The sequence below is a fragment of the Aquila chrysaetos genome, chromosome Z, assembly GCF_900496995.4.
Source record: "Aquila chrysaetos chrysaetos chromosome Z, bAquChr1.4, whole genome shotgun sequence".
Classification (NCBI taxonomy): Eukaryota; Metazoa; Chordata; class Aves; order Accipitriformes; family Accipitridae; genus Aquila; species Aquila chrysaetos.
In genome coordinates, this window is record NC_044030.1 from 20,608,056 (window position 1) to 20,629,744 (window position 21,689).

The 21,689-nt window shown below is 37.7% G+C and overlaps 1 protein-coding gene across 6 annotated transcripts in view; it reads right to left on the reverse strand.

The window, feature by feature from the left end:
• The window catches only part of CEP120 (centrosomal protein 120), a 41,287-nt gene extending 22,235 nt beyond the window's left edge, over nt 1-19,052 (reverse strand). The window contains exons 1-14 of one of the 6 annotated variants that reach the window (XM_030004680.2): nt 18,822-19,052; nt 16,517-16,673; nt 15,470-15,584; nt 14,438-14,579; nt 12,683-12,807; nt 11,258-11,455; nt 8,908-9,135; nt 8,445-8,652; nt 7,273-7,386; nt 5,837-6,014; nt 3,787-3,936; nt 2,731-2,913; nt 338-434; nt 96-248 (exon numbers count right to left, since the gene is read on the reverse strand). In XM_030004680.2, coding sequence (XP_029860540.1) covers nt 96-248; nt 338-434; nt 2,731-2,913; nt 3,787-3,936; nt 5,837-6,014; nt 7,273-7,386; nt 8,445-8,652; nt 8,908-9,135; nt 11,258-11,455; nt 12,683-12,807; nt 14,438-14,579; nt 15,470-15,584; nt 16,517-16,673; nt 18,822-18,873 — 2,100 coding nt within the window. In that variant the 5' untranslated portion in view covers nt 18,874-19,052. Of the gene's footprint in view, nt 1-95; nt 249-337; nt 435-2,730; nt 2,914-3,786; nt 3,937-5,836; nt 6,015-7,272; nt 7,387-8,444; nt 8,653-8,907; nt 9,136-11,257; nt 11,456-12,682; nt 12,832-14,437; nt 14,580-15,469; nt 15,585-16,516; nt 16,674-17,024; nt 17,071-18,821 lie in introns of those variants that run through there. The other 5 variants (XM_030004681.2, XM_041120907.1, XM_030004678.2 and 2 more) reach the window with 5 other exon arrangements.
• Nucleotides 19,053-21,689: the final 2,637 nt, after the last annotated feature.

Here is a 21,689-nt window from a genome sequence, read left to right on the forward strand (position 1 = left end):
AATGTTTAAGAAAAATGCAGTGAGTATTCCTCTCACCAATTCTGTTAAAGCTTCTCTGGCAGTCATGCAGTTTAGAAAACAGAAAGAGTAAAAACCTGATTTTCAAATATGTCCTCTTGCATTTCCTTCCACATTTCTAACTCCAGTGCTGCTTTGTATTCAAGAGTTTCCCGAGGTTCTGGATGATCTTCTGGGGTACGACGAGGCTGAGTACAAGGGACATGCTGTTGTTGACCAGCACCTACACACTGATACAATAACAGTAGATTTTTGACTGGAAACCCAACTTTTCAAAGAAGTGTTCAAGGAAATAGGATAAGATTTATGTAAAATTTACTTGAGATGAATCTGACACCAGAACTTCTTGCATTTTGACAAGCCCGTAGTCTTCCAAAGTGATAGCATACGAAAGCTCTGCTATTCTGTTGCCTGACCTATGAATAGCATTAGAATGTTATTTTAATGAAAACTGTCTTAAAAATATAGAAAGTGAATTATAAGACAACACACAAAACACCAAAACTGAAGTGCCAATAGGTTCCGTGTAAGCTCAGAAACTCTAAACAGTTGCCTCAGTCAGAGCCCAAACACGCTCTCCCATGTATATTGTTTTAACTTAGGGACTGATTTATACACCTACAGTAAGCTTTCTGAATTTAACAGATAGCTTGTCATTGGGAACCTATTTAACTAACAGCTTACTATAATCAACACATACCTGTAACAAGAGAATGATCAAAAATCTTTCTAAAAAATATACCTGTTGACTACAGGCATTGCTGCTGACTTCATTCTAAGATACTCAATGAACTTCATTAGTCTTGCTTTTTTAAATGTTAACAGTAACTTTCTAGTTATCCACAGTGTAGTAAGTCACTTAGCATATCATGTGTGGTATGCCATCCTTGGATTACTAAAAAACACATTTCTGGAAGCTTCAGCACAGAGAACTGACAACTTTAAATCCACTTATAGGTTAAAGACAGACCTGCTCTTGTACAGTGAAAAAATGTCTAGATAAGAAATATTTTAATTAACTAATTTGAAATTAGTTTCATTTTCTGCTTAAGTAGAACAGTTTGTCTCTGGCTGTCTCATCTCTAATCATAGACAAAATGTAGTAAACAACAGTGGTTTTCTATACAGAGAGATATTAAGAAATATGCACAAATCATGTAACTGAAAGTCATCACTAGTCTAACATGAAAGTTCACTGCAGTGTAGACCTGTACTTGGTCAGGAACAAAACTATCATTTCAGTTATAACTACTCAGTGATGCAAAGGCAATTCACAATCACTTGAAGCCTGGAAGCTACAGAATTAGGTATCAAGCAATTTGCAACAAAAGGCTGTAGGAATTAACCATGGCTGTAGTTTTCACAGAAATTCTCTTCCAGCAAATATAATCAGACTACACTAAAATATTTTTACAAAGGTCCAATCTTCTATGCAGCTATTTGCAAGGGAAAAAAACAACCCAAACCCAAACATTTGTACTTCACATAATTTAACATAAATTACTGCATTAAATTATTACAACTTTCTATTAGTCACTGATTAAAAAACAAAACAAGATTCAAGGTAGCAGACCTCAGAAATCTGAGCAATTAAGTCAGTTTAACATATAAGTGTAAAAAGAACATCACACAAACAAGAGCAAAGCTAGAAAGGGATCAGCATAGCAAAATGCAGAGACCTAACTACATTTTGAGAATGCCATCTAGTGGTTATTTTGTGCAAAACCAGGTTTCATTTTAACGAACTTCCTATTCGTGAAAATGTGAACATTAATGTACATTGAGATCATAAAGTATAACTCTCAACAGAATCAGGCCATAATAGCTTTCACACAAAAAGTCAGAGATCAATTTTCTATCAATTTGGGAGAAGGGGAGTATCCGTCCTTTTGTCAGTATGCTGACACATGGTTTCCTGTGTGTCAAATATAGCATATTTTAATTATCTGTAGGATTAGAAGTTTAAAACCGACCTCAGTCTTAATAGCAATTATATTTATGTCTAAAGGCATAATCAAGTTCCATTATCACAAATTAAAAGATGAGGGTCCAGACACTGATTGATAGCACAGTTCACATCTTCAACAAGGACACAGGACAGAAGTAACTACAAATTTAAGTTTCTTCATACACTTAAAGAATGTCGTTCCTCTGCGTAAATGAACATTTATCTTCAGACACAATATTAACCAATAACCCTGCTCCTTCTGATGTACACAAGGTCAAACGCCTGCTACAGAGTATAAACCTGAAACAGGAAACCTCTCTACTCTCTGGATGTGTATGTCCTCCTAACTTTCACTGAAATCAGTTGCATCTAAAAGCACAGTACGGACAAACAGTCTTAACTATTTTCTGGAATATCAGCAGCTTTTTGTAACTGTTAAGTAACTTACACAGGAAAGTGAGTCAATAACATTTTTTCCAATTATTTATTTCTTTAATCTGTCTGTGAAGCTTACCCAATATCATGATTATATAAAGGTTTATTACTATGATCCTGGTAGTGGTGTGGGGTTGCACAATATGCCTGTGGCAATTTAACTTTTAATCTCTTGGATGCCTATTCCCACCCCATATTGCAGTACTCTGGAGTCTGTTCACCTATTCAAAAAGGTAAACAGGAACAGCTTGCCCTTTTTCAGGGAAATACTAAACAAACAACTCTACAAAACTTGCTACAAAGTAAGTAATTTTTTAAAATGGTTTTACCCTTGTGCTGCTGTGACACTGACTGTTTCATTACAAGTCTGACGCCAGCATTGTTCACCATTACCACCCAAGAAACGGGTTTTTTCCGAAGCCAAAACATTTGAAAGCTGAAGTCTCGCCACTCCTAGAAGTAAGTCTTTAGCTGTTTTATCCTTGTGCCACAATTCAACCAGCAGAGGTAATCTAAAACAAAGAAGTGATTTTAGTGTCAGGCATAACACAAAAGAGGAAGCATTCCTATTCATTTGGAAAAAGGACCTCATGTTCTAAAAGTAACTTCTCATAGCAGTGATGGTCACAATTGTCAAACAATGAGATGGGTTTACTGTCTGTCTCACAGAGGAATGAGACTGAATGACTTTGTATCTTCTCCATCACTTACTCACTTTGGTCAGATTATCGTTCCTTTCTCCAATTATTAGAAAGAACAATGCTGCAATGGAAGTGATTGACTGAATAATGTTAATGGACCTAGATCATCTTCATTTATTAATACCTATAAATAAATTTTAGTCACTGCCACTCATAGTACATCTCCACCACCTCTTCTTTCAAAACACCACTACAGTGGTGATTCTTTATTCCACATCTTAATCAGTTATCGAAAGCTGGTGGGAGTGCTGAGAAAATTGTGCCACAGCCCTCAACACTGTACTCAGGTTCCTAGGTACTTGCTGTATTTTCAAAGTTATCAGACAGTCATTGTGTATTAAAAAGAAAAATAAAATACCTATTTCATTTGAAGTAATGCTTTGTTAAAACTATGCTATCAACCTTTAATTTAACAACTTACAGCAACAGCACTTGTTTCTGCAAGCAGTGATCCCTGCCTAAGTACTCATGAGATAAAAGCAAGAATTTTAGAGTCCCTGACTTTAAATGTAAGTAACAAAGAAACTGGAAGAGCAGTGTATTAAATATTCACTGGCATTAGCACTTGGATTCTTTACTAAATTCTCAAACTGATGATCAAGTAAAAAATTCGAACTTGTGACTGCATTTACAATGAAAAAATAGAAAAAGTGTAATTAAGATAAAAATAATGCGAGTTATCACCTGAAGAATGTATCTTGAAGCTGATGAGGTATAGTTGCAAAGTCAAATGCACAGTAGGACTGTGGAAGAAAGACTTCCATGTTCTTTCTGACTTCTACAGGTGGGCTGGTCATAATAGGCACTGCACTGCCAAAAAATGGGTAAGAGTACCTAATAAAAACAATTAAAAGAAAATCAAATAATAATTTTATAAGTATACTTTTTTCTTATACCTTCTGCAACAAGGAAACCAGTTTAGACATCTTTTACTGAGGCATGACTTGTATTAAAGTTGGCAAAATTTGCACAAATACATTCACCTATAGAATTTAGTTCTCAAATACTCATGTTTTCATTTACTTCAGCACTGATCCAGCTTCATTTATATTTGCTGTTATTTTGACAAAAAAAACTTTAATGACCTGTGTTCACAACCGTATGAATTAATATTTTATTAAAATCCTGCAGTTATTATATAAAGGGAGGAGAGAAATAGAAAAAAGGAATATTATATTCAGATGTAGATTGCTGCTTGAGAACATTTGTAACTATATTTCAGCCAAGACTGGTCTAACACACAATAACTGATAACTAAGTAAACATATACACAGTGTCAGAACTATGCTTTTTATGTGACAAAATTCCATCCATTGTACATTGCTTTCCACATACTATTTAATAATACAGCCTATACAGAAAAGCATTAATGATGCCATCTGTATTTGTTGTGTTTTAAACTATTCCAACCCTCCACCCCAACCCCACCTTTTCATCCTAGGTCAGCGAAAGCTTAAACTCCAAGATTCATTAACATGAATAGACTTCCTGACGACTAGTTAAAAATGTATTGAACCAAACTCTGTCAGAACAACAAATACAAAGCAAATACAGATGCGCCTCCACAGCCACAAATATTCAACCCTCTCAAACAGAATCACCATTTAAAGATATGTTTCATCACGTACACCAAAAGGCCCCTAATGGAAACTAGAAGGCAAACTGTGAAAACTGCTATGAACCAATGAGTTCACATATGCCATCAATAACTAACATTCCATGAGTAAAAATCTTTTTTTTTTTTTTTTTTTTTTTAAACAACGAAATTATCCCTCTATCTACAAACTCTTGATCCTATACTCTAGGGAAAACCTAAAACAAAACAAACAAGTTATCAAAAGAAACTTTCTCTCTTCACTGGCAATGTTAAAAAAACCCCCAAACTCCAACCTTATACAGATACTGGTTTCCATACCCTTACTTTTAATTGGTCCTTCACCTTTTTAGTTCTCATTCCTCCAACTTAGCATTCACCTCCCAGCTAACATCTGCTGATTCTCCAAAAGTGATCCCATACTTTTCTTTCATGTTGACATCAGAAACAAACTAATCTCTAAGCAATTGCTCCAGCCTGGCACTGGTAGTTTTCTACTTTTGCTTCAGGCACAAAACTCATGTATCCAAAAAGCTTGTCTTTTTTTAAAGTCCACAAATTAATTTAACAAAAAATACTACTTCTCCCTAGTAAGCTTTGCTTCTTGTATGCAAAGACTATCAAAAAACCCTGATACTATCTCTCACAATGATAATGCATTTGCTACACTGGTTCTTCACTTTAAGACTAGAATGTACTTCCTTTAGATTCATCGTCACACACAAATGAGGCAATCTGTCTCTTATTAAAACACTACAAGGAGTTCTTGGTGGTGACATGGAAAGCTACAGAAATCACTCCTTCAATCAGCTGGAAAGGCAGCCAGAAAGTAAGGAGACAAGTAATCCTTTTCCTCTAAGGACTGAATGATGATCTGTATTGTCTGAGGTCAGATATTCAAGCGAGATTTAATACAAATTACAGTGCAGGTTAAGTGTTACATACTATCTTTAATGCTGTAATGCTCAGAAGTTTAGTGATGAGCCAGATGAACATTCCGAAGTATTTTGCTACTGAAAGTCAGCTACATAAAAGGCATCAGGCAGCATACTGCCAGCAACCATTCACATTATGAAGGCTCTGTATTCAAAAGAAAAATACTGTTATTACTAAGAATAAGACCAACAAAATAAGCCATACCTTAAAATGCAATTTATTGGAAAACCAACTTTCAGACCACGTAGACTTCGTAAGTCTATTGAAAAGCAAAAATGGTGAGAGGCTGCTGGAATGACAATTTTCTGTGCTGACACAGGCTCAGAAGAACTGGATGCACCCACAGGGTTGGGCTGAAATGCAGCTACTGGACCATTATCAGCTGAAAATACAGAAGAGAATTTGTGCAAAATTTTAAATAATTTGTTCTGCCCAAAATTACTAAATATATTAAAGATAGGTCTCACATTTTAAATGCAGGTATAGATAGGTTGCTTCCCCAAGAGATTTCAATCCCTTGTAATATAAGCTAATACTATGAAAAATAGCCATTCTATTTGTAAGTTACTGCTTCCAAAGAAAAAACACCAAAACCCCAATAATCTTTAAATCTTCTTAAAAGATTCTGTAATATTTTTTCCTTTTTTTTAATTACTCTTCAAAGGTATGCATGTTTATCTCACTGAAGAAAAGTTTAGATTAAGATCCAAGATATTAAATTCTCCAGAAGGATGATCTAAGACTTCAGTTTCAAGGGTTTACATAATTGTTCCTAGCCAACTTGAGGGCATACAGAAGAGGTGGGCTTACAAAAAAAATAATTTGTGGTAACTTAGCTTGCTTTGAATTAACTAACCTCTTTAGTTGGGGACTGAAAAAGACAGAGCATCGGGTCAATTACAGTGCTCATGTAAGGCAGCATCAACTACTGGTCCCAAGCTGAGGTTTAATTATTGAAATAAACAAAAAGGCTCTATCTAGGTCTGTAAAGCACATCTGCTTATGCCCTTTGATCAGAACCCACCTACTGTGACATCCACTTTATAATTTAGAAAGCAGAAGCTGCAGTGAGTGCCTGTCCAATTGCATCCAGGCTTCTCAAGTCCTTGCACTGCGACCCAGTACGGCCTTCAAAGAGTAAAAGGTCAAACTATGAGTTTTACAGACAGGGTCTTCAAAAGGTATCCTCCAAAATGTTTAAGATAGAGCAGAGAAAGAGGCAAAGAAACTGTCAGAGAACTCAAATGCCTTTTGTAACTGCTAGTTGTTCTGATCTTCCTAATTATCTACAATGTTTCCATTTTTGTCATTTTTAAAGAAATACATCATTGCTAGCACTGACTTCATTTTTTTCCTGCTTGTTTTTGAGTGTTTTATTTGCATTAACAGTAACGATACAAAAAGAAAAATTCAGTAATACTTCAACATCAGCTAGTTAGCACAACATAGGAATGATAGTTTTCAGTGATTCAGGTAAAATGTCACTAGATTGCTTGGTGCAATGAAATGGCTGAATAGAAGCTTAAGGCTGTCACAGACAAGAAAACACAAGTTGCATACAGCCTACTGTTAAAATTCATGTAAGTTGTACTATATTCAGATTTCATTCAATATACTAAAGTTGATAAATTTTGCATTACTGGAATGTTGCAGATCTGACAATAGAGGTGACTTTGCTCTGCTCTGCAATTTGAAAACTGGAAGCTCTTCAGTATACTCTTTGTTAACCTCTTGGCAAGATTCAGCCACCAGCCCTGAAAGATGAACATGAAATGACATGTTTTACACCTCACCAAACCAGAGAGTTATAAAATTATTATTACTATTAACAAAACCAGCACAATCCTGAATTTCTTAACCACAGATTCAAACTAGCTGCTGGGCTTACAATACTTTTTCTTGACACATTCCATATAAAGGACTTAATCCTTGCTTAGATAAGATCATTTGGGATTAAAAGAAAATTTGGCTGAATTAGCAGACAAATCCTGAGAGCATGTTCTAGGACACAGATTTTACTCTACAGAACTGCATATCTTTAGGACCAATCTCAAAAGAACAGTTATACAAATATCATTCAAGAAATAATCATTTGGCTTTATTCATAAATCATCTCTTAGGAAGATGCCTGTTCAGTAACATTTAGTGAACTAACATTCTTTCTTCTGAGCTTTACTCTATCATTATAGCATTTCTTCCTCTCTCATCTCTGTTCCTCTTTGAGTTCTCCCCAACCCAGTCCTCAAATCAAAAACAAAACAAAGGAAACCTTAGAAGGCTATGTGGGCTACCAAGTCCCTACAAAAGGATAATGTAAAAACAAATAAACAACAAACCCAGTTGCTTGGTTTTGTCCAGGAATCTGCAGTGTGAACATCTGTTTTCTCAATTTATTATCCACAGAGTAAATTCCTTAGAAATCTTAAAAATCCCACATTTCCCCTGCCTTTCTATTTAATAAATGTGAATGTTAGACCATTTCATCTCCTCATTGAGCAAGTCAGTTTCTTCATGGGTATTGTACTGAACATTCCTATTCTCAAATTCAGAGAAATTACAAACATTTCTGATATTATTTTTCAAGCTGATGACCATCCACATCACTTGTAATCTACACATCACCAAATCCCCAATCTGGCTCATCCCAGCATTTTCAAAAAGCACTGTGTTCAAATTAAAACATTTATTCTCCTCCTGTTACTTGTTTTATGTAAAAAATTCTTAATTACCTGAAATTCATCACCACAAATGAGTAGTACAAGATCCAAGACTACACTTGACAACTGGGGAAAAAAAATTATATAGCACATACCCTTTTTCTTTAGTTTCATGCCTTTTTCAAACTTAAGAGTTTCCACTTCACTTTCTGTTGCTTCATCTTCTGTTGAAGAAGAATGGTCAGCTTGAGACAGGACTTTCTGGGATCTCTGCTGCAGGCTCTCTGTTTTCCCACTAGTAGGTGAAAGAACTTTCTCCTGTGGCTGTTTAGGTTCAGTTGGAGCATTTAAGGGAATCAAAGGCTGAATGAAGTGATACAGTTTTCTTATTGATCATGGCTTGCACTGAAAAATTCTGTTTATAACATTTCTATAGTTTGAGATTATTTTTTCAACGTAAAAAAAAAGAAGCAATGAAAGGTTTATTCATATAAAGTAACTGACTCTTTCAGGTTTTCTTTTACATACTTAACTGTCAAATATGGCTTAGAAATACAGGGGGTTTTTAACATGAAACTGCAACAGTGTCTATACCAACAATAAATAAGTATGCTATACCTGGGCATTCAAGCTCTCCCTTTGCAGAATTACAGATACCCCAACAGTAGGAGCCATATCCAAAGGTAACTGCGGCAGTTTCTGTTTAGCTCTATTTGGTGGAACAAGGACAAATGCTCCTTCTATTGCCACAGGGTGTTGATCAGTCTCAGCATTTCCTTTCTTCAGTAGTCCAGACAGGGGTATTTCAGTGCTTCCAAGAGACTGGTCCCCACAGCAAAGATGGATCTGTATACATACAGAAGTGCTAGAAAGTAACCAGCATTGCATTTCCACTTGAACTGTCTGTTCACTCTCTACTAAAGGTAGCATAAATACAACAAATTAAAATGATCATCCCTAGTCCTGTCCCTGTATGCTCAGAACAAGTGTTCTGAGCAGTATAAGAACAACTACAAAATTTCGGTATTGAGCAGGTTGGATTTGCTGGCACAGTAGCAGATCACTGCACTGCCCTTCTGAGGGCTTGTCATATCATCCCTTCTGGAGGACAAATTCAATCGTCTGTGGCTTCTAAACACAGCACAGATTCTTGCCCTTAATGTATAGGCATATGAAATGCATAACTGCAAGGTAAAGAAAAAAAATGATTTGAAAGCTCAGCCTTTGTGCCTATACTTAGACACCACTTAAATAGCAAGGATTTTTGGTATTAAGTAACTGTGTTCTTAATTCCTGGCAAGAATCATTATTCGTTTCTCAAAACTTGACTCAACTCTTTCTTTATTCCACAGCTTAATATTTATACACCTAAGTAAAAGATGGATCTTAAAAAAACCCAAAACACACTCTAAGGTAATTTATTTTCCTCAGTGAAAGTTACCCTTTGAAACTTAAATACCAACTTGCCCTGTCCCAAATAAGAGTCACTTCAGTTCTGTTTTAGCAGATCAGAACACTGTATTCTGATCCTTAGTATTTATTACACTTAATGAAGACTTTAATGCTAAAAGGTGTCAGCTGCCAATATACACACCTGCGTGTGTATATATATGTACAAACACACACACATATATACAAATACAATCATACACAATATATACACACACACCCAGCCTGGCAGCTAGCACTTTTTATGACTAAAGTCTTCATTTTCAGAAAAAAAATATATTAAATATTAAGGATCAGAATACAGTGCTCTGATCCTATATCATAAATTTGAAAAAGCTGAGTGAGAAGTCAGAGAAAGAAAACTGTAAATCAGGGTGTAGATCTGACCTCATGACAACTTTTGTTCAAAAAGTCATTCTTTAACATGATGAAAACATGCATAATTATCTGTATGTGTACATATATGTAATATATGCTATATTAAATACTTTGTTTCAAGACCATAGACTAAGATTAAATGCCAAACACATCAGTGCATATGTTTCTCCAAAAACTGTCATTAGAAAAACACTTAAAGTTGAGACAAAAAAATTCTGAAACAATGTAAGATTTAAATAGAAACATTCTTAAACTAATCCAGATAACAAAACTAGAATGGTCTGTACAAGTTTAGAAAAAAACCCGAACTTTAAAAGGGTCCAGTTCCAAGACTTCATATAACAAACACTGTTGTATTTACCAGCTATGTTATTAGAAACCCTATACTACTCTCAACCAAACAGTCTCTTTTTTTATAATGAGTGAAGTGTGAGCCAGACACAGATTGCCATAAACACTTTCAATACTACCCAATATTTAGAATCATAGAATCATTTAGGTTGGAAAAGACCCTTAAGATCATTGACGCCAACTGTAAAGCTAACACTGCAAACTCCACCACTAAACCACATCCCCATTTAAAGGAATAGCTAAAGATAAGCAATATCCCCTAACAGTCCAAATACGGCTGTAGCATATTTTAAAATCATATTTGGCTAAGGAGTGGGGACAAAAGCCAGACCTCCCTTATTATTCACAAAGCATGCTGAGGACAGTGATTTTGGAACTTAGGCAAGAGTGACCTGAGCAGCTGGTGTGGCTGAGGTTATCACAGGCAGCTTGAAGCAAGACTGTGGGCTGCATATGGTCTGATTGCAGAGCAGGTCCCACAGCTCAGAGCTCTTGAGAATGCCACAAGTTCTTTGGGAATATAATGTTTCAGCAACACCTTTCGTCATGACATGTAATGCAGCTTACTATAGCAACCATACTAAAGAGACTGCACTCCATCAGAGCTAGGAAACTTGCTGCTAGGGTTTCCCTCAAATCAGCAAGAGAATCAACTTATATTTGAGCCAAAATGCTGTAATACAATCCAGTTCTGGAAAGAGAAATGCTTTGCAGTTTCAGCTGAAGCCATATTCCATTTATTTTATTTTCATTATTTATTTTCATTCACATTTGAGAAGAAACAGCTTACCTGCAATTTTGACTGTGCACACAGATAAGCTTGAAGGACATCAGCTGTACTACGTATTCGAACTGAAGCTCTTTCTGGCTCAAAGTTTGGATTAATTAAATCAGTGAAAGGTTCATTTGTGACATCATTTCCCAGTAATGAGTAGTAGAAAAAAAACTCAGGCTGTCGTTCAGGAAGCTTCATAGTACTAGGAACTAACTAAAAGAGACACAGAGAAGAAGAATGTATCTCTTTCATTAATGTACAGTTAAAGTAATCCTTAAGCATTAGCTTGGAAATTAAAGAGCTTAAATTGATCTCAAACTACCGAGCAGCTGACTGAAATCCTAGCTTGCACTACACACAGAAAATAGAAAGAAAACTTTTATATTCTTACTCAAACTGAATCAAAAAAGAAACATCTTACTTTACAAGCATACCAGTAACTTTTAAAATGACCCATTTTTAACTACCTTTAAGATTTATCAGCACCAAGGGCTGTAACTGACATCATATATTCAATATCAAGCTCTGCACAAATACTCAGAAATAAGCAGTGCCTCCACAAAATATTTATAGTGTAAATCAACAATGCAGATTAGATACCAAGTTATTGTATAACTTATATGATTGAATAAAAGACTGGAACAGCCAGAAACAGCTACTTCATCCTGCAGCCACTGCAACTGTGAGTTCAATGCCTAAAAAGGCACAAGGTACCCCAGAGTGATCACTGTAAATTTACTTCACAAAGCCTTATAATTCTGATGTGGAGAATTATTTTCTCTGAAAAAAGATGAGAAGACTGAGGAGAGTTTATCATGCACTGTGATAAAATGAAATAAGATCAATTAAAATCATGCTGGCTTGGAGTTGTGACTTTCACAGTAACTTGGGCACGCCTATATTTTTTAAATCAGACAATATGTATCAGTGTGCTACAGTACATCATAAACACAGCAGCTGAGGTCTAAAGCTAAAATAATCACATTAGCATGGCATTTCATCCAAGCTAACAAATCCTTCCCTTAGGCAACACATAATCTCTACTGTTTCACATATCGTATGGATCTGAAAGGTATTTCAGCTTGTTTGAACTTCAGCTCATGGGCATCACATTGAAAACTGGTATTATCCATACACATACTTTTTATCCTATATTGTAATATAAATCTGTGCATTTCACAAAAGTGCATAATTTAAAGTAAATGCAGTTTTAGTGCTCCAAAAGAATTCTGATCTTTCATCTGTAATTTGACATGTAAGCATTACATAAAGTTTTAAAATCCAAATTAATGTATATTAATTCAATATGGGACAAGGCTATTTATTTCAAGAAACTTACAAGACAATAAAAAAATCCTAAGTAGAAATAAGGCATGGGAGGGCAAAAATACAAACATAGGATAGTACTTCTTAAAAAATACACATAGCAAAGAAACAAACCTGTTCCAACTGTGTGGCAAATGCAATGGTTACAGACAAGACAAAGTAGTCTCTGCAATACTCTGCTGGTCCAATTTGATGATAGCCCTCTTCTTCATTCAAGATTGGTACAATACTTTTAGGGTCTAGTCCAGAAAGATGGGCAAATGCTCAGAGAGAAGAAAAAATTAAGTAACTTTTGACCTTATTAATTGATGCAGGAATCTTTACATATAATTATAATTTTACCCTTAATTATTGTACATGTAGGAAGAAAAATTACAATAAAGATCTTCATGCTTGGTTCCAAAGCATTTCAACACAGAGAAGTCCTTAAGTATACTTAGGTACAGCTACAGTGGGCACAGAAGTTATTTTGAACACTACGCTAGACAGAATGCTAGTGCATACTTTTCTTTAATGTTACAGTGAGTAACATCACATTGACTGGAACTTCACTTCATTAGGTTAGAGTCTACCATGCTGTTTCTTTATTGTACTCATGAAAGGAAATGCAAGACAGTAACTGCACAGGACAACTTGTTCAACTGTTGAAAGAAGTATGATGTCTCATTCCACAGACCTCTGGAATGTTTCATTTAAAGATTTTTCATCTGAAGTCTTCAGTGCATAAAACACTGTTTGTATTCTGGTTTACTAGTTTCTACTCTACACTGCCAGTAATTCAATACATTTCAAAGCACCTCAGGTTACACCAAATAGTAATAATCACACAGCACTTTTGGTTATGAACGAAAAGGCTCCATTTCAAACACTGGAAACTTTAGACCACTTAGATCAGTGAAACAAAAAAAAAAAAAAAAATCAAAGCGTATGAATCCTAAAAGGAAAACATCTCCTTAACTATTTGACTAGACTATAATTGGGTAGTCTAGCTTTGTCATACCCAATGCTTGGAACATTAACTTTAAACCTGCAATAATCTACATGTTTGTTTTCCTCCATTGCCTAAATATGGTATTGACTAATCTGGAGATGACAAAAGAAAGGGAAAGCTGGCAAACTTGTTTGTATCAATTATTCCACAGAAAGCATGAAGGGGAAGACAGTGCTGGGTGAAGGCAAAAGGGATTTCTTGTATTTTCTGCCAGTGTCATGAGGGGTAGGAGAGCTTGTGGGCAAAAAGATCACAAGGGAAGTGCAGATTAACAAATCATTTACAGTAGTTCCTTGCCTCCTTCACAAACTTTAGAGCATGCAAAATTCCCTGTGCTTTGTTGTCAACCTGAAAGGATGGAGTAAGCTAGGCAATTACACTGGAACTTCAATACTGCCTTGACCACTCTTGCAATGCAGCCAAGTCGTTGAAGTCTGGGCCAGAAATGTAGTGAAATGCTTACTGCCACTGACAAATGAAAATACTGCACTACTTTATAATTCCAAGCCCAAAGTACTGAAACTGCATTCTGTAAAGAAGCTCCTTTCTTATTTCTTTCGTTACAGAACTTCCTAAAGCCCTAAAATATGAGTAAAAGGCCCATAGGAGTAAACTATGATTCCCTGATTCTGATTTTAAAGATCAGTTTGTTTGCAATTCCACCCACCTGAAAGTCACACAATTACCACAGTAAAGCATCCTTGTAAAGTTATTACCATAAGGTACATTAATCAGCTGTAAAGGATTTGCATTGGAAATGCTATGAAATTAAAATTCTCTTGAGACTTAAACCAACACATTTGCAACAAGTGATACACTCATCTGGCACAGGAAGATTTTTAACTCAAAGTGAGTGATATTCTTATTATGTTACTTACCCTTCCCTTCTCTAGGGGGCGCATCCTTTGCTTTAAAACCATCAACCAGTGCTTTTGAATCAGTCTCCAACACAACACCTACTTGTATTTCAGATTTAAATTTAGTGTACTTGTTACTAAGCAGAGGATACCATTTTGGTGCCTGCATAATTAAAAACAAAAATAAAACCAAAAGCATTTAAAAAAACCAAGACAGTAATATACTATTATTACAGAAAAATGAAACTTGCTCTAGCATTTCTACTTCTTCATCTACAGAAATATACCTTGGGTTTTATTTCCAAAAATTTGGTCTAATTTGAGTACACTATTATACTAAAAGATTCTATAGAATGATTTCTGGATGACTAGCTGAACATACTCTTTTCCAAGTTAGCAAGAAAAATATGCCATAAATCTTTAATTAGATGAGAAAAATCTTCAAGTTCTCCACTGAAAGTGCACAGTAAGTTATATGGTTCACAAATCCTTAGGAAGTGTGATGTCAAAATAAGACACCAGGGTCCTGTTATGACCCATATCAGAGTTAAATTTTGATCAAGAACATGGAATTTTGATTAATTAAATTCATATAAACTATTATATTATGTTTATTCTATGTTGTGTTAAGGGGCTAGAACTTCAGATAATGCAACATCTTCTACAGAGGCCCATAAAAGCCGTAAGACTTGATTTGATGATAGAGACTCAATTCAATTGCTCAGTATCAACTGCTTTGATAATTTTTTCCAGGCAATGAAATCATGGAATTGCTTAAAAGTATTGCTTTACAAGTGTTCCAATTCTCAAATTCAAAAGTGCAAGGTTACTACAAAAGTATTTTCATTTGCCCATGTTCTTATGTAAAGTCAAGATGTCTCTCCTCTTTAAAAAAAAAAAAAAAAAAAAAAAAGGAGACAAGTTCACGATCAACGAGGAGTCACGCTCCAAAACAAGACTCCAAAGTTTTCCCTGTGCCTTCATTAAAATTCTACCTGTAACAGTATTGTTGTCAAAACATAAGTTTTTAAAGCTTTATACCCCATAACATACCTGTTTCTTTTCCTGCACAGCTCTTAAATCAAGTACAATATAGCCTATATTCTCTTTAGCTGAAGATACAGGATCCAATGCAAAACACTGGAGTTTGATAGGTGTACGCTGCAGCCTAAAAGAACAACTCAATTGAAATCCAAAACGTAAAATTTATCTCTGCAATTAGTTCACAAAAAAAATTCATAAGTTTCAAGCATACCAATGATACAAAGTTTGTTACATAACTAGTTTTAGTAGGTCAGACACTGAGTTTATACTGAACATTTTAAAAAATCATCATTAACTGAGCGAACAAACAAGTGGATTAATTTTGTAAGAAAAGTGTATTGCAGTTTCACAGAACCTCAAGTGCTATTAAAAAGACATCAGTGACAAATAAATTCAATCTCATCCACGTACAAGAAATAAGCACTGCACCTCACAGGAAACGGGAATTTCACTTTTGAGGGTATCTTAAAAATAGGACTTATGCAACAGATTATTACGCAAAGCACCTAACAATACTTAGAGGCACAGATAAGGTTTCCAGCATAAGGTATATTTAGGCATTTTTCTCTCGTCAAATATCAAAGATAATATGGCCTTTTTAACTTCTTTGAAAATACGGAGGTAACGCAATCTGTCAGTCAAAACCAAATGACAGTTATGGAAACCTTACTTAATTTCTCAGCTCTTCTATTTGACATTTCCAAAAATATTTTACATAGGCTTTTCAGGCTTGAAGTTAAGTTAATTCTGTGTCACAGTATACATAAGAAAGCCTGAATCCAATGCTTGAACTATAGCATTATTAATTTGCTGTAAGCTGTTGGGTTTATTTCAGTAGTGTAAAGACATACCCCTTAGAATTCTTAAACATCACTTATTTTGCCACATACTACTTTTCTTTGTTGTGGCAACATTATGGTAGATCAGAACACAGCTAAAAAAAAGTTTCTAAAAAAAAAATTCAGATGACAGTAACACAAAAATTGTATTTCAATAGCTGTAAACACAAGAAAATGAAATTTTATCTCCAAATCAGACTTAACTTTCTGATGTTACCTGTGCTGATGAAGTGCTTTCCTATCAAGTTCCCAAGCCAATTCCGTAGCAAATTCTGGCTGATCAGTATGCTCTACAGGATCAGTAGCCAATTGTTCACCATCAAACTTGGCTTCAACTACAAGCACATGCTTGGGTCGTTTTGGAAAACAGCGTCCTGTAACAGAATGTAATTGCCACACACCATCACTAAAAAAAGAAATGAGAGCTCTAATCCGTACCATAAATCAATTACATAAAAATACATTTCCCATATCATCTTCCCTGAGCTTACTCTAAAGCTATGTTCTTCATATTTAAAAAATAATGTCGTCCCACTATGCAAAAGAAAGAAAGGAAAACACAACATGAAACAGGCTATTTGTGAAGCATCCAGAAATAGCAAGACATTAAGAACAAAGAATAAGGAGAGAAAGAAACTAGGCGACTAGTATGATTTCATTTTGAGAAATCTATGATTGGGAATATATCAAGTGAACAGGTGAGAGGCAGAGATTGAATGCTTTACCTCTACTGCAGAGTTTATCACTGCCCCACATCAAAGCAGCAAAACACAATCTAATGAAAGCACTGAAAGGTATTTTTCCAATTCTTGGGGAAAAAAAAAAAAAAAAAAAAAAATCACTCCTTGTCATGGTTTAACCCCAGCCAGCAACTAAGCACCACATAGCCACTCACTTACTTCCCCACCCACCCAGTGGGATGGGGGAAAGACTCAGAAGGAAAAAGGTAAAACTCATGGGTTGAGATAAGAACAGTTTAATAGAACAGAAAGAAAGAAAAAAATAATTACAACAATAACAAAGTTACAATACTAATAAAAGGATTGGAATATACAAAACAAGTGATGCACAATACAATTGCTCACCACTCACTGACTTGACGCCCAGTTAGTTCCCGAGCAGTGATTCCCCCAGGCCAACTCCCCCCAGTTTGTATACTGGGCATGACATCACATGGTATGGAATACCCCTTTGGCCAGTTTGGGTCAGCTGCCCTGGCTGTGTCCCCTCCCAACTTCTTGTGCCCCTCCAGCCTTCTTGCTGGCTGGGCATCAGAAGCTGAAAAATCCTTGACTTAGTCTAAACACTACTTAGCAACAACTAAAAACATCCATGTGTTTCCAACATTCTTCTCATACTGAATCCAAGAAATAACACTATACCAGCTACTAAAAAGAAAATTAACTCCATCCCAGCCAAAACCAGGACACTCCTAGATTAGGACAGTGCCTAAAGCCGTATATAATTTGTCCTGGGTCCAGCATCACCCAGTGTTCTGATTAATAATTTAAATGACAAAATGAAGTGAACATCTTTAAAATTTACATGTATCACAGTGTGAGGAAGGGCTACACACATGTCAGAGGACAGGATCTTATTTTAAACCCACCTTGCAAAAACTACATGAATGGACAAAGATCATAGGATTTACCTGACAAAGTGAAAGCGCTCAGCCAAAAAAAGAGAACAACCAAACGACCCAAACAACCCAAAACCCCACACTCACACACTAATTACACCTCAGTAAGCATAATCTGTAGAAATACAAGATGAGGAATGATCAGCTAGGTATGCAAGTCAACACTAAAATGAGGTTTACAGTACATTAGTAACAGGGGATAGAAACACCAGAACATCTACCTGAAAAAAAAAAAAAAAAAGGAGGGGGGTGGGCAGACACGTGAAACGATCCTGATCATCGTAAGACGTCGGCTGGACTCCAATGTTTTGGTCCAAAGCTTTCTTGAAGTGTGGCCCTGCTGAAAAGACTCCACAGCCAGCCAGCGAGAACCGGGCCTCCACAGCCGTAAGGAAGGGCTAGCGATGCTGCTGCCTGTAGCTTAGGAAGGGAGAGAGGACTAATGCCATGCAGGGCGTCTTTGCCTGCCTACGGGCTCGATCCGGCCGGAACGGCGGCGAAGGATTCCCTGCACGCGCGGGGAACGGCAGCGATACGGGGTTTAAACGGCAACACGGGCTAGGCGAGAACACGGGCTAGGCGAGTTTTGCAACGCAAAAAAGACAGATTCCGCCCCCCCCCCCCCCCCGGAAAAGAAGAATGCTTTCATCGTTCGTTTCAAATAATACTTTGGGAAATACGCCCGGAAACAAACTGGGGGTGGTCCACCCTGGCTTTAAGATACGTACGTTCATAGCTTTATTAATACAACCAGTTTATTAGATGCAGCTTGGCATCCCGCTCTCTCCATCACAGAAAACACACCCGGAGGCAGTGACCACCCCCACTTTCTGCCCAAGACGGAGAGGACGACCAGCAGCCGGGAGGCCGCCACCCCGTTTACCTTCCAGGACGGAGACGACGATCAGTAGCCGCTCGCCGGCTCTGGAGACCATCTCCCCGCTCCGCCCGGGGGCTGCCGGGCCGGCGGACGGGAAGCGCAGCCGCACACAGAGCGGAGGACGGACCGGGAGCCCACCCCGCCCCGGCCCGGCCGGGCCCTGCCGCCACTCACCACCCTTTTACCGCCTCGGAGTCTTTAAAAGCCAACCGCCGCCCGCCGCCTCACTTCCGCCAAGCAACGGCGGCCCCGCCTGCCGCACAGCGCGCCGCTTCCGACGCGGGGCGCGGCGGCACCGCCCCCGCCCCGCCGCGCTGGCCCCGCCCCGCCAGGCGCCGTCACGCCAGGCGCCGTCACCTGCCGCCGGTGCGGGCGGCGGGGGCGCGCAGCTCTGCCGAGGATACGTATGGCTGCATTGCGTCATCCGTCTGTTTTCTGGGGTGGAAGTGGGGCGTTTCCGGAAAGGCCGGGGGTCCTGCCAAGCAGCTGCGGGGTGGGCTGTGGCTCAGCCCGTGCGCGTGGTGCGCTGGGTTTCTGATCGGCAGCGCGCGCCGTGCGCGGTATGGGCTCCAGAAAAAGCAGTCTTAAACCTCATAAACAAGAGTGTAATTACGGCATTGTAGTTTCCACAAGCACTTTGCATTGCCAGTCGACAAATAACCAGCTACTTTAAAGGCATCTTGCCAATTAAAGCAGCGAAGTTCCATTATTTTTTCCCCGCTGTGATGAGTGGCAGGGCAGGACAATCTGAATCTAATTCTAGCAAAACGCAGCTTTGTCGTGCTTAGATCATTTTTAGGGGATTCTATCTTCCATGTGAAGTAATAATTGTTTAAGCAATAATACCAGGAATTAGTGTCCCCTGGCATCCCAAATTACTTGTATAACTTGACTGTGAGGCAAAAGAAACCATTTTTATGTTTACAATCTTAGGGTTATTAGATAGCCTAGCAAAAACTTTGTGCTGCCATAAAATCCTTGTGTTTTAGTAACACGCGCCTGCTCCAGAAGGATACCAAGTCACGATTCGCAAACGTCAGGAGAGGGAGAACCCCTTTGCTTTTGCAGTTTATTCTGGTTCTGAAGCACTGTTCAATGCGTTTTCTTGTTTCTGTGTTGAAACTGCCTGAGGTCAGTTCGGCCTGGTGCTTTTTATTGTGGCATCTTCTGTTCTGTAACACTGCATTGGCATGACAACTCTCTAGGTTTACAGTCTGAGTTCTTAAATTTCTATTACCGTCAGCTTCTGCAAACCAGGTTGTAGATGCTTTTTAAAGAAGACCTGAAGGCAGACCTCTGAAAAGTAATTTTGGCTAGGCAGGGAACATGATCACAGAAGATGACAAAAAATGTACAATTTACCTGGCAGCTTTTTTTCCTTGAAAATTGATTTCTCTTGGTGTGATTCCTGGAAATAATGTCTTCTCCTGGTGACTTACATGAGTTTATTCCATATCATAGTGCTGCAGTTTATAACCAGAATAAACTGCTGTATCAGTAAATAAAGATTTTAAAAAATAAGTTGTTTATTCTAAAAATTAAAGCCAGTAGTGCTTTCTGGCTGAAAAAACTAAGTAAAATTATCCCTTAGTGGGCATGTCCTTTTCCTCCCAACTGTCACCTATATTTCATCACTTTTTGTTCCCTTCTATTTTTGGCCTTTCTTGACTTCATATATTCCTGTATTTTGTCTTTCTAACCTTCCTAATCCCATGAAAGATTTTTCCACTTTCATTCTTTCCTTGTCTGCAGGCCAGTGCCCCAGACTGGTATCTTCCTCTAAGGACAGTCTTCATAGTCAGCTTCTTTCCTTTTTAATTCTTTTTGCTTTATTATGTACTGTTTACCTGAATAAAGACTGTTGTCATTTTATCATCAGTCTTTTTTGGGAAAAATAATCTCAAGTCCCAGAGTTCTCTCTGTTAGTCATGTTTTCTGTGATTTTATTAATTTTGGTTGCCCTTCTCTGAACTCTTAATTAGCTGTCACCCTTCTTCATTGACAGTGTCTGTAGGTGGGTAGACTACATCAGGGCAGGCTGCTTTAGTGTTTTCTACAACAGAATTACTGCGTGTTTTCCTGCATGTTCTCTACTTTCTTCTTGTGAACTACTGATGGAAAAACAATCACTACTTCTAGTAACTGTTCCTGGATTTGCTTTTTGCCCATTTAGCAAGCTTAGCTGGTTCAGCACAGGGTCAGACAAATGCCAGAGCCAGCACAACAGAATGAGAGAATGTGGCTAACAATGCTGGTTTATGGGTGTTTGTGTCTGCACATGGCAAAGCATGTGGGATCTCCCCTTTTGGCAACTGTTAGCCATTAAATCAGGTCACCTACCTCATGAAACTTTATCCTTAGACATTCTCTCCCGGCCCTAGCCTGACTTTTATCTCTATGTTACAGGTATTAACTGTGCCAAGAGCCTCACCACCATTAACCTTTCCCAGTAAAGACTTTAAAAAAAAAGGGGGGGGTGGAGGGAAGAGAAAAAAGACATTAAGAAGACAGTAGGACCCCTTGGTCTTATCAGCTTCATTTGTTTTGCAGTACACCAAGTCTTTCTCTATTCTTCCTATCGTCACCAAAGACTGTTTTCTTTTTACCCTTTCATAGTCTTGCCTAGTTGTATCTCATCTTACACATTGGCCTATCCAGGTGCCAGGCTACAGGCTGTGCCCTACTCTTATGCCAGTATGGGACGGCAGCAGCGAGCAGAGCTGTGGGAGGTGTGCCCAGGGAGAGGAACTCCTCCGCTTAGTGACAGAGCTCTGGGAGGAGGTGAGTGGGTTGAGGAGTATCAGGGAGTACGAGGGAGAGAGAGACTACTGGAATCACACCCCACCTTTGCTGGGACAGACCTGTCAGGAA